General features: G+C 45.4%; 1 protein-coding gene across 2 annotated transcripts in view; it reads right to left on the reverse strand.

Moving 5' to 3' along the window:
- LOC138503942 (malignant fibrous histiocytoma-amplified sequence 1-like) overlaps window positions 1-13,672 on the reverse strand; it is a 299,412-nt gene that overhangs the window by 113,343 nt on the left and 172,397 nt on the right. For both annotated transcript variants that reach the window (XM_069624051.1, XM_069624052.1), the window contains exons 4-6: window positions 3,530-3,716; window positions 3,163-3,353; window positions 1,798-2,288 (exon numbers count right to left, since the gene is read on the reverse strand). In XM_069624051.1, coding sequence (XP_069480152.1) covers window positions 1,798-2,288; window positions 3,163-3,353; window positions 3,530-3,716 — 869 coding nt within the window. The remainder of the gene's footprint in view (window positions 1-1,797; window positions 2,289-3,162; window positions 3,354-3,529; window positions 3,717-13,672) is intronic.

Genomic DNA, 13,672 nt, shown 5'->3' on the forward strand with positions numbered 1-13,672 from the left:
ATAGCTAATTGTGTCATTCAAGTGAGCCCTGAGTAAAAACGCTTGGGGTTCATTTGGACTCAGGCCTAAATATGAAAATAACATGCTATGAAAATTAAAGCCTCCTGTGCCTACACGACAAAATGAATCAGGCAGATCAAACCTTAAAGATCATGTATCTATGTTGGCCACAGCCCTTGTGAATTCGGGAATAGACTATTATAATAGTCTCCTCGTAGGTACCTCCAAAAATAACTTGAAGATGCTACAGTAGGCCCAATATGGTGCTGTAAAGAACTGACCATGTCACCCAGGCCCAGAGATCTTTACACTGGTTGCCGGTCCACCATCGCATCCCTTACAAAATGCTAAGATTAACACACACATGTTTGGCAGGGAAAGCACCTACATACCTGTTGAAGAGGGTGCAGAAGGCTCAGGCCCCACGTTCTCTTCGCTCAAATGGCCTTGATAAATTACATCAGCCTAGACACAAACTTAAGAATTTTGAAAGCACTAGCTTCGACACCTCCGCCCCAAGCCTTTGGAACTCTATTGCGCTGGAATTTGGAACTATTCCAGGCCTCGTTAGCTTTAAAAAAGCAATCAAGACCTTTCTTTTTAACACCAAAGATTAGATTCCTTCTCTTGGATCTTTTGAATAACCAGACTATTTGATGCTTATATTTCTGTGACTCCGACCCCTCGCTATTATGTAGTGTGCGTTCTGTCTTCTGTTATTTGTGCACTCTGAGACCTTTGAGCGTGCTGCGCTCTATAAAAATGTCTTAATAATAATAATAACAGCTTAATGGACCATGAATTGGTAATGAAAGTAAAGTGCATCGTTTCTGCTGGCCTCAGTTCTTCTCTTTTACATTTACGATTCCCCATTTTCTCCTATTCTAAAAATGTGTAGCAGGCGCCTCTAACTGCAGCACTTCTATGGTTGTTGATCTGTATACCACTCCTTAAGTGAAACAGTATAAAAAAGTGCTGCATGTAGACTATTTGATATGTACAAAATGGACACCAGAAGTTACTGCACAGGTAAATGTGCATAACTAAAGTAATAAGGCAAAAAATGAAGAAACTAGAAAATAAAGAAGTAAAAATAGCTTTCATTGAAAATACCTAAGCAGAATGTAATGAAAGCAAAGTAACAGACTTCAATCTTCAAAAATGATGAAAACCAAAACATATTCTGGCCAAGAGCTGTAAGGTTTAGAGGGACGAGGTAAGCCATCATAGGAGAGTCAAAATGGTTCTTGGGTTTATGAGTGGGATGTTCCACCTATTTTGAAAGAATACATGGACCCCGGTAACTGTAAAAGAAGGGGTGCTGATTTTACCTTTTTGGAACGTGGGGTTCCGCTCCTACTATTAAAGCAATAAGAAACCCAAAAGATATATTCTTAAAACAATACATATATTTGAACAGAAATTAATTTACGGAAAATTAGTAAAATACCATTTTCTTTTTTTTTTACTTTCTTCATATAAAATGTTTTTTTTATTTTTACTGTGTACCCTAATTTCTATGTAAAATGAGTTATTTGTAGAACTTTATTTTTGCCACGTCATTTGTAGTCAGAGTTATTATTCCCACAACATAATGACATGCAACCTGCAATTTGAGTCACTCCTGATAAAGAACAAAGAGACACATGGATTATTATGATCTCAATGAGACACATTCAAGGGAATGATCTCTGACTGGGAGTAATAAGAGACTGATTACTCCCCACTCTAGCCCTCCCATTGGCATGCAGGGGACCGTCTTCAGGATCCCAAGCCCGGGTCCAGTGTCTTCCTTACCTCTGAAAGAAACCTTCTGGGATTTCTGGAGAGCAGTATGTGCGGACATGGAGATCTGCCTGGTGGTCTCCGGCCCACCTCTCAGCCACTTCCTGGATGTGCTGCAGATAAATCGGGAATAGGTAGCAGTTTCCCTGGGAGTTGTCAGTGGCTTTCCATTTCGTCCCAGGTGTAAATTCATGTGCCGCTGGGTTGAGGTCCACCGCGTTCTTCACCTTGAGGCAGATTTCAAAATGTTCCAGCAGGCTGAGCAATTTTCCATCCTCACCACGTTGCCCTACCATCTCCTCAAAGATGTCTGCGGTGTATCCCGGGTAGAGTCGCTGAAGCTGGTGCTTGACCAAGACCCGCACAGCTTTCAGACGCAGCATGGCTTTGGTCTGGAACATGATCTTCCATTTTAAGGTGTCTCGCTTGAACGCCTGTTCTCTGACCAGCGCATTGATAGGGATGTGGTCCAGTTGCTGTTCAAGGTCGTGGCGAATTAGCATCTACGGCAAGATAAAAAAAAAGGCTTACCACCCTGGAGCAACTCTACTCTCTTTGCAATAAATTTAGGACAACCTCCAGCTTAAATACATTCCTAATGCCCCACATGAAGGTTGAGATTGACAAGCAGGGGAGTCGCTTACTCGCCTAGAGAAGCCGAGTAAGTTAAGTGCTAAGTTAAAGATCTCTGCTAGCTCACCTATATCTCTCAGTAAACAACTCTTTCCAAAAGAACACCGTTTTTTAGTAAGTGGTCTCTACCACACATGGCTAATACTACAGCTGTGCCTTTTGGAACAGCCTGTCAGTTCTGCTAAACAGTTTGCCGGCTTTCACGAAGGTGTTCTCCCTTCTTGCAATTCCATCAACCTAAGTTATGAGTTTGTGTCATATGTGTGATAGGTTTTAAGACTGTTGGCCTCCTCTCATCTTTCATTCCTATTACTATTTAGAATGCATTTTCCTCCAGTGCCAATTTCATTGTATTATTGGGCTTGATTTTTTTCTCTTTTAGTTATAATTTCTGTGTTGCATTGCAAAGGGCATTTTCATTTGTTGGGGTCCATTAGATATGACATTAAAACCATGTATTCCCAAGGCCGAAACTACTCTGCATTAGCTAGGATATGCGTTGCAGTCTGCGGGGTTCACAATGGTCTGAGGAGCTGTGGAAAACGGCAAAGAGCCCAACACATTGCTACACTGGACTGCAAGATAGCAGGCATCATCGTATGGTGAATTATACATGATCAAGTTAAAGGGATAACCGGCCATCTCAGCCGGGCAATATTGCTCATTAGGAAAATAGAGGTAGATAGAATGAATATCCCCTGTGAAAGGCCCACGATTTACTCTGGCCAAAAGCGACCCACTCACCTTGAACATAGTGATAAGGAAGGACGGCTTGAGGAACACTGTGTTGGCCAGCGGTCTGATGTCTTCGTACCATATGATCAGGCCGATGCGGTGGAGATACCGCAAGATGTCCTGGAGCAGGTCTTTGTCGAGTTTGTCTAGATTATCTCTCTGCGCAATTTCACTCAACAGGTGATCGAGTTCCATGATCCCTAACAATGGAAATGAGCAAAAGAACCATTACCACAAACCATCCGAGAGGACAGACTATTAGCCTCTTGCCTTGGAGAGCCGGGACTAGCGGGATACATACAAAAAACAATTCAAATGACTTTGGAAGTAGGGGGACAAAACTACACGCATGTACGTAAAAACAGTACACACTTACCATGTGCCCCCAACTCTTCACTCTGCGTCACGTGGCAGATAGCAGCTTCTACTGTTCTGTAGACTGGAGGCAGCACTTTAACGACATTCGGGAACATGTCTTCATCCTTCACAAGCTCCAGCATCAAATCCTGAAGTCTGTGGACCTCCTGGTAGCTTGTGCAGTCAAGAGGAACTAGGTCCACAATCTGGGATGACCAACAAAACAGTATCACCTTTTTTTAAGTGCGCAGCAGTGCTTAGGTTGGTGGTATTATGTGCAGCGAAACAAGGTAGTGCATTCTGGCTATAGATAATTCAAAGAAGCACACGTCTGCCTCCAACTGAAACGGTGCAACACACAAATGCTCCACCCAGCGGCCATTACACAAATGCTCCACCCAGGGGCCATTATACAAGCGCTCCACCCAGGGACATTATACAAAAGCTCCACCCAGCGGCCATTATACAAACACTCCACCCAGGGACATTATACAAATGCTCCACCCAGCGGCCATTATACAAATGCTCCACCCAGGGTCCATTATACAAATGCTCCACCCAGGGGCCTTTACACAAATGCTCCACCCAGGGGATATTATACAAATGCTCCACTCAGGGGACATTAGACAAACTCCACCCAGGGGCCATTATACAAATGCTCCACCCAGGGGCCATTATGCAAATGCTCCACCCAGGGGCCATTATACAAATGCTCCACCCAGGGGCCTTTACACAAATGCTCCACCCAGGGGATATTATACAAATGCTCCACTCAGGGGACATTAGACAAACTCCACCCAGGGGCCATTATACAAATGCTCCACCCAGGGACATTATACAAACGCTCCACCCAGGGTCCATTATACAAATGCTCCACCCAGCGGCCATTATACAAACGCTCCACCCAGGGACATTATACAAATGCTCCACCCAGTGGCCACTACGCAAATTCTCCACCCAGGGGCCATTATGCAAATCCTCCACCCAGGGGCCATTATGCAAATCCTCCACCCAGGGGCCATTATGCAAATGCTCCACCCAGGGGCCATTATACAAATGCTCCACCCAGGGGCCTTTACACAAATGCTCCACCCAGGGGATATTATACAAATGCTCCACTCAGGGGACATTAGACAAACTCCACCCAGGGGCCATTATACAAATGCTCCACCCAGGGGCCATTATACAAACGCTCCACCCAGGGTCCATTATACAAATGCTCCACCCAGCGGCCATTATACAAACGCTCCACCCAGGGACATTATACAAATGCTCCACCCAGTGGCCACTACGCAAATTCTCCACCCAGGGGCCATTATGCAAATCCTCCACCCAGGGGCCATTATGCAAATCCTCCACCCAGGGGCCATTATACAAATGCTGCACCCAGGGGACATTATACAAATGCTCCACCCAGGGGCCATTATAGAAATGTTCCACCCAGGGGACATCATACAAAGAGGCCAACGAGAAATACTATCATTTGATATCACTACATCTTAATTATACTTTGTGCGTAGCTGGAAGAAAATGGTCAATGGTCTGACACGAGTGGGGCAAATATCTTTTAAAAAACATGCCTTATGACTCATGTAAATGATGCAGTTGGGGTTTCACCTGACGTCTGCCAATCAGTGAACTGCCTCCTTCTTAAAATGCATTTTGATGCCCTGGAGGGCCCTGAGATGCCCTGGAACTCAGACAATCGCCTTAGTACTTCACTTGTGTCTCTGCATTGTGTAGCGTGGGTGGGCAGCCCCAATGTAGTCTAAACAAAATATGTTGAATATGGTGACTGAGAGGCATCGGTGGTTACATAATGTCCCCAGATCGTGTACACAGCATGCACCCACAGCTGTGATTTTAAATTAAATTTGCTGTAAGATCTTTATTGCCGAAAAGCGGTGGCGAACTTGAATCCGTGTAAAAATAAACCACAAATACATTTTCATGGCACTTTCTCAATGATTTTGGAAGCTAGGCAAGATCTAAATTATTAGCAAGGATAAACTATAAAGCAACTTGTATTGGGGCGATCCTTCTATCCCTCTAGAGAAGAGCTCATTCTTCTGAATTGCATCTACTCGTGAGTGATGACAGCTGGACAGTCAAATGCCTGTCTCTCTCAAGAGCTTAAGGCGACACAAGTCCCTCTGAAGGACTGACAGACAGGCCTTGACTGGCCTACAGGGAACTCAGTGGGCCTCTTGTGTGTTGTAACCAATTGTTTTCCATTTTTTCTCATAGGAAAAGGGCTGGACTTGCTGAAAATGTTCAATATGGGGAAACTTTAGACATTATTTCCAGGGCCTCTTTTGGTTCCCAGTCCACCCCTGCTTGCAACATTTGCCCAGCATGCATTGCAGGCAGTCCTGTTCCTTTGGCATGGAAGTGGAGCCAGAGATTGGGATTATCATCCCGGCAACCCACGTAGATGGTGCTCTCTACATAACCACGATACAAGGGTGAATATGTCTCCAACTCAGCGGAACTACCTTGAGTCCGTTTAGAGGCTTCAGACCCCTCTGTTCACAGACAGGGATTTTGCTCCATAAAGGGAGGGACACTACCTTTAAACATATTTGAGGTTCCATGATTCTTCTTGCTTGCTTGAGTATCTGCCTCGACTGGAGAGCAGGAATGCTTGCTCCCAGCCCCTTCCTCAGGCCCAGCGGTGCTGCTTCCTTCATTGTTGGAGCCTGGGTGTGACCTGCTGATGTGGTCCAAGACCTGAGGCCCTTGAGACTAGTGCTTCGCTGCCGCGATGCCACGAGCCCTGTAGGTGTGAGGCACAGAGCAATTTGCCAGCTCAATCTTATCAAGTCTGGAAAGCCAGCAGAAGGGCTCATTGATTCATAGTAATAGCAACTGGGCACTCTGCTGGGAAGACAGTGGTGCAGGATTTTTGCACAAGCTGTATTGACGGTTTGGTTCTATTTGACCCAAAACATTTGACCTAATCACATTTGATCGAATTTATTTGACCTTTTTTAAGTCTAAAATGAAGGGGGAGACCCCCAGGAATCTCTGCCCCACTTCCCCTCAACCTAATCTATACCCTTACCCACCCCGTATATATATATTTAATAAAATTTGACAGAAACAGAGGTCAAACAAATTCGATCAAATGTTTTAGGTCAAATGTTTTTAGGTCAAATATGCTAATACCGTATTGATACTAGAACAATTACTGTGCTGGACCTTGTCATGTGGTTCTTTTGGTTCTATGTGTTTTACTGCAGGTTTTTTAACAGCAGATTTAATTTGACCACAAAAAATCCTTCGACCCACCTTCTGGTCAATCCTCGTGGCTCACTAAAACTATAGGAATTCATGATCACTTACATTCAGACTTTAATGGATGAGTCTGGCAAGTTGTGCCTGGGGTCTGTTCAGCGGTTCGGTTCGGCGGCGGTTCGGCGGCGGTCCCCTTGCTGGAAACACCCACACAGTGCACTATTCCTACAGCCCCGTGCAGTGCTGTCTTCGTGCCTGCTTGTGAGATTGGACTTGGGAGCGGCATCGGGGCAGGTCTGCAGCTACAGCTTCAGTGAACAGAAGGGAAGCGCAGGCAGGTACACCTTTTGCCTAAACCGATGGGACTCTTGGGCGCATATATTGTCTGCTTGTTGGACCAGCTCTGATTATTTTGCCGTAGCTCGCACATCGTACAAGGATTCCTGGTTGTCCCAGTTTCTATTGGCAGTTGGGACCTTGGTCAAACTGGTGGGGATGTATGATGCTTGGACCTGCAGTGGAAGTGTGGCTTGTACCTTGTCTTTTGTTGGAAGTCGCGTGGCTTGTGCACGTTGTTCCAGTTAGTTGTAGTTATCCTTTGCACCGTCAAGGTCGAGTGAGTTGTACAGCCCTTCCAAGTTGATCTATTTACACTTTAAGCAGCCGATCCACACGCCTGGGCGCGGGGGAAGGAAGGCGGACTCTGGCGAGGGAAGGGAGGCGGACCCTGGCGAGGGAAGGGAGGCGGACTCTGGCAGCCCTTTGAGCTGTCGGGCGTGCCCCACTCCGCACTAGACTGGTCTCAGCTGCAATACCTCCCAGTTGTTTGTGGGGCACTGATGGGAAACTGGCGGGACACTGATGGGAGTTTGGGTGTCTACAAGCCAATGAGTTATATCAGACTCCCTTGACTCCACTTGCTATATGGAAGCATTATTTTGTTTTACCTAGTGTGCTTTAATTGTTAAATATCTTTATTACTGTATTGATAAGGGAATTGGTTTTAGCATGTTTGTCTAGTTAAATACAACAATGGTTGGTATTGTTGGTATGTTTCTAGTCTGAGTGTAGTATGTGCATGGATGTGTGCGTGGATGTTGTTATCCCTTCCCCATTCTTTTCGTGTTCCTTCACGCTAATTGTATCGTTGCACAGAGCGCCAAGGAACCATGCAGGTTGCAACAGTGTGCGGTATAAGAACCTTTAACATAACACTATTGCATCTTTGCACACTGATTCTGCTGCTATTTGCTATTTGCTATTTGCTGCTGTTGGTTCTTATTTTGGTTCCATTTTACTGCTGCTACCTCTCTCATGTAGTAGTGGGATTAAGGGACTAAACTAAGCACTGTTGCACTGTTGCACTTTACCTAGGATTATTACTGGAAGCATGGCACTTTAGTTCTCTGTATAGGTATTTTTACCTTAGATTGTTCATTGATTGGTGCTATTGCTTTGAGGGCTGTGGGATAATGTCCAAAAGGAAGGCTTAAGCTGAAATCTCTCCTAGGAAGAGCTCAAAGAAAACGTTTTTCAATATGTTCCATCCAATTAGGGAAGTCAATGGATCTCATTCTAAGTTTGCCGGTCCGGAAACAACGGTGCCGGTAAGCTTATCGGCACCGTTGTTTCCGGACCAGCAAACTATGGGTTTGCCTGCCAGAGCTGTTGTGCCCGACAGGTCTGACCCTGCCGGCACAGCGGTCACGGCAGGCAAAGCCGTGATGGAAGCACCGGCACCGTTAACAACAGTGCCGGTGCTTCTGTGTCCCCATTCCCATAAGGATTAACAAAATTGCCAGCGCCTGACTTCCTGGCTGCCGGACTTGGAATAGCCCGGTGGCACCGGGAAGTCAGGCGTCGGTAATTTATACGGGTCTCGCGGCATTCCGCCGGTTGCACCGTCACGGTTACCACTGGACCTGTAATGAGGCCCAATGTCTTGATTTCAAAAATCAGTGTTTTGCTGTCTGATATAGAAAATGATACTGTGACAGTGTGAAAAGGGCAGTCTACTTCGAACTGTGTCCTCTCTGGAGAATATCTAGATTTTATCGAACAGGTTGGAACTAATTCTGCCCCTCCCAATGAAGGTTTACTCCAAGCAAAGGGAGCTAATAGGCTGGTTTCTCTGCCTGGAGAATCCCTGGAAAACGTTGTGGTTGGAAATAGACAGGAGCAGGTGGGGGGACGGGGTTACTTACTGCCGGTTGGCAAGGCAAACTCAGATAGAGCAGTTTTGCCTTGTGTTATTGAACGGGTGGAATTAATTAGAAAGGGCAATTCCTACAATCTGCCCCCTTCTACCTCTGTAGATCAGGTGTTGGTCGACAATGCTAAAGTAGTTATATACCCAACTATCCAAACTCACAATAGCTTCCTCCCCTTAAATTGATTAGATCAGGAATTAGAAGTGGCAAACATAGTGAGCGAAATAGGTAATAGGCATAGGAAAGGGGAGGGAACAAGAGAGGGGAATGGGGGGGGGTCAAAACATCTTGTGAAAAACCTCTTCCAAGGAAAAATAAGAAGTTAGTTAGGAAGGATCTAAACAGAGTCCAAACCAGATCAAAGAGGCCTGTTCGAATCGCGAGGATGGGAAAACAGGCCATAGGCAAGAGTTGCAACATAAGCTTACAAGGAACCCCTTCGGTGGATCTAGTACTTCGAATAACAAATTTGAAATATAGTGTCCACGATTTAATGCTCCTAATCAAACATCTAGAGAACAAATTGAACAGTTTGAGCAGTAACTCGGCAAGTGGTACAAGTGTTGAAGATCAATGGTCTAAGCTATGGGACTGCTCCTGCCCAGAAGTGGTTTAGGTCTCTTCTGGCCCAGTGGAGCATATCAATAATTTAGTGATGGGTGGCCTAATAAGAAGCACACAATTTGCAAGGAACAGAGACTGGTCTAGCCCAATTAATGAGGTCATCAAAAGGCATGCAAAACCTAAACCTCCAGCTTGGCAGGCTGATCACCGGGTACCACCTCTGTGTTCCAAATTTGAGAATGCAAATGAGCCTAGTGACTCCTCATGGGGCATGGTGAGGGACAGATTCCTGCTTCTAAGAGGACCAGTGGGAAAGATCATTTTGTCTTCATGCATAATGTCCCGAGGCTACCAAAAGAGGGATTTGAAGACTAAGGGCCTCATTATGACCCTGGCAGCAGGGGATTAACGGCACCGCTAGAGCTGCTGGCGCCGTTAACTCCCTACCGCCTCATTATGAGGTCCGCTCGCGGGACCCGCTCAGGACGCCTGGCGAGCGGCCCAGCATGCTAACAACGGGCCCGTCATTAACGGGCCCATTGTTAGCATGCTCCCCATTCCCATTGAGCCCTATGGGGGCTCAAATGGGAATGGGGATGGACCAGGTCCGGGTTCCTTGAATGGGGAAATACCGGGCCCTCCAAGGTCAGAATGACCCGGTATTTCCCCATTCAGGGAACCCGGACCCGGGTTTGGGGGTAGCCATGCCCTTATTATGGGCATGGCTACCTCCAAACTCGTAATGAGGCCCTAAGATTCTTTAACTAACAAAGTAATCCATTGGATCTGCCATAAGAAAGGGTGTTTGTCCCTGATTAGGGAAGGTATTGTATTCTGTAGATGGCAGAGGTCACCAGGGGGGACTGATGATTTGATGATTTTATTCACGTTTTTCTAGGAGTTGCATGGTTGGTCTAGGGTTTACTAACCATTGAGGTTAGACTGTATCCTCTGTATGGATCGAATAGTATATTAAGATCCAACATTCCCTTAGCAAAGGGAAACTCTACTTGTAAAAACCTAGGGCCACAGAGTTGTAGGTAGCCAATTGCCCCCCGGGCCAAGCTCCCCAAGTGTTCTGCCAATAGAAATAGTCCCCATAGAGCCTTTAAACCAGCAAGGCATGTATTGACTACCTATATCCCAGGAGAGGCTTGTGCATAACCTGGAACCAGGTTTAGGGTTATATCCTGGAATATTGCTGGGGTAAATAGACATCTGGCTGATAGCGAGTGGCGCCAGTTCCTGGAGGGATCTAATGTCATCTGCCAGCAAGAAACATGGACCACGTAGGATGTGGGTTTACAGGGATATGTGTCACTTATTATCAAGGCTCAAAAGAAGACAAGAGAAAGAACTTCGGGCAGTCTCCTGGTGTTAGTTGAGGCTTCCCTCAACTAGGAGATTGAGAATGTCAACACAGGCTGTGCGGATTTGCAACAGCTGGTAATTAAAATTCCGGGTAGTAAGCCATTGCTCCTATTTAACGTGTATATGGCAGAACCCAAAAAGCATTTTGCCTAACATCCTAACTCACTTGGAACGTGTTGCGACATGAGAAGGCACAAAAGGGCTACCCTTTGGGTTGATTGTACTAGGCGATTTTAATCTCCAGCAAGAACCAATTTGAGGGTTAGAATGAATATGGGAAGATGAAGATGAGGCCTGGGGAATAGGAGTGCTAGATGCCCTTCCTCTAAAAAGAACTCATGGTAATGCTCTTTATACTATTCGATCCCTCTATATCTGGGGCTATGCCTGTGTAATGACCAGTTTGTATCGTACCAACCAGCAATGGACACATGCTATGGTCCGAAGGGTAGGACTAGAATTGATTGCATATTCATTCTGGTGTCAGACTGGTCCCAGATTAGGGATTTCCAGCTAATGAACAGGCACAGAAGTGATCATAAACAAATTACCATATTCTTGGGGATATGGGATCTTCTCCATCCCTGAGCCAAGCCTTCACATCAGACTTAACAGTGATGGGCCATGCATGCCGAGCCATTAGATGGGCAAAGGTCTTGACTGACAACACGATTGCTTGCATTTGCGAGGCAATATAAATGTTTCCAGGTTTGCGATGACCAGGACGTCATATTAAAATTTGAAAATATTTTGTCCATAATTTCTCCCTTTGTTACTTGCCCCAAATCAGAAATTAAAAAACATGCAAAGAAACAAGAAGTTGGTATGACAGTGCAGGCAGAGAGACCAAACAGCCCATAGACCAGTTCCTTGATTCTAATTCAACGACCAATATACAGTATTTGAAATCTTTGAGAGCAGCCTACAGGTCTCTCACGAGACAAAAAAGAATTCTTGTCTAATAAGTGGCAGGCACTGTTAGAGGCAGCCCAGACAGGTGATACTAGGGTTTCTTGGAGTCTCATTTCAGATAGGTGATTAGGAGATGATACTTCTCTGCAGGCTTGCATAAGAACTTGGAGCCGATGGATTTGGATGAACAATACAAAGATAGCAGGCCTGAGAAGTTAAGGGAGGGCGGAGGGTTTGAGTTTACAGCTTCTCCAGCAGGATGAGGAGGATGTACTAAAAACCCCAAAAGTGGGGAAATCTTTGGGGTCAAATAGGATCCCGGTGGATCTGTTTAGAGATGTACCAACAATGTGGGTAACGATTCTAACAAAGGTCTTCAACAACATTCTTTTGCAGGGGAAGGTACCAGGCTCATGAAAGATGGCAGAGATTGTCCCCATATAGAAAAAGGGAGTTATCGCCCTCTATCTCTTCAAGACATCACAGGGAGGATGTTTGCAAAGGTCCTTCTAAAAAATCTCCGGGGATGGGTTGATAGAGAATCACTGCTTAGCCATCTCCAAGCAGGTTTTAAATCTGGCCTGAGGACTGTGGACCAGGGGGGTCATCTTTAAATAATTGTTCAGAAACACCTGCTCTTGTCTAGATCAAAACTGTATGCAGTACTCTTCGATTTAAGAATTGCATTTGCCAGTGTCCAGAGGAAGTCACTTTTTGAGATACTAGTGGCCAAGAATATCCCAGAGGCTCTGCTAACGCCAATCCGATTGTTATACTCTGGTAATTCGGCAACTGTGCAGTGGAGTATAGCTGATGATATAACCCTCCCTTTCTCAGTGGACAGAGGTGTTTGGGAGGGGTGTCCCTTAGCCCTTCTCTTATTCTCTATTTATATCAACACCATTGTAGAAGAATTGTGCCTTAACAACTTTGATTTTCCATGGCTGGGGAGGGACAAATTCCCAGCATTATTATTTGCAGATGACGCTGTTCTCCTTTCTGGTTTAAAATTGGCCCTCTCATGTTTCCAAAATAAATGTGTTGAGTTGGGCATTGAATTTAATACAGGAAAGACAAAGGCCATGTTTTTTCCCCCTACAAATTCTTCAAGCCAACCATTGTCTGTGTAGTGGGAGGGACACAGTTAGAGGAGGTCTCCTGGTACCACTACCTCGGTATCCGCTTCGCTTCTAATAGTGGATGGGCTCACCTGCAGTCAAGGTTTCTGGGGGCATGGGTAAAAACTGTGTGTCAATGGAATAGATTTTCTTTACACAGGGTGGTGAAGCAATTCGGGCAGTTTCAAAGTCTATAAAGTGCAAGCCAAATCAGCCGCACTACATGGTACGGAAATGTGTGGTCTGTTTAGGGGTAAGACTCCTAACATAATCTAAATCAAGTTTTTAAAAAGTGTCTTGCTACTCCCTCAATGCCCCCCCCCCCGACTGCCCTTGTCCGTATGGAATGCAACCTGTGCCCAATGGAAGAGGAGCTTGCCATGAGACCGGAAAAAGCCTGCATTTGGTACATTTCGAGACGCTCTTATGCAGGTAATCAATTTGGAAGGTGGGAGGCCTTGTTCATGTTAAGAACCCTTTGGCAGCAATAGCTCTCTCATGTTATTGACTGACCCCAAATTTGATTACCAAATCTACAAAACTAGAGAAGAAAAAGGCCTGGGTAACCTTGAAGGCAAATATCACGGAAAGAGCATGCCTGACTTTACCTCGAGGCATGGATTACCTGTTTTTCAAACATACGATTGCTCCGAATTATGCCCGTACCCTGTGCATAGAATTTAGAACTGGACATTTGAGGTTATGGGAACATCCGAATAAGTGGAAAAACTTGTCGGGTAGCAACTGTTT

The sequence above is a fragment of the Ambystoma mexicanum genome, chromosome 11, assembly GCF_040938575.1.
Source record: "Ambystoma mexicanum isolate Mex_15411 chromosome 11, UKY_AmexF1_1, whole genome shotgun sequence".
Classification (NCBI taxonomy): Eukaryota; Metazoa; Chordata; class Amphibia; order Caudata; family Ambystomatidae; genus Ambystoma; species Ambystoma mexicanum.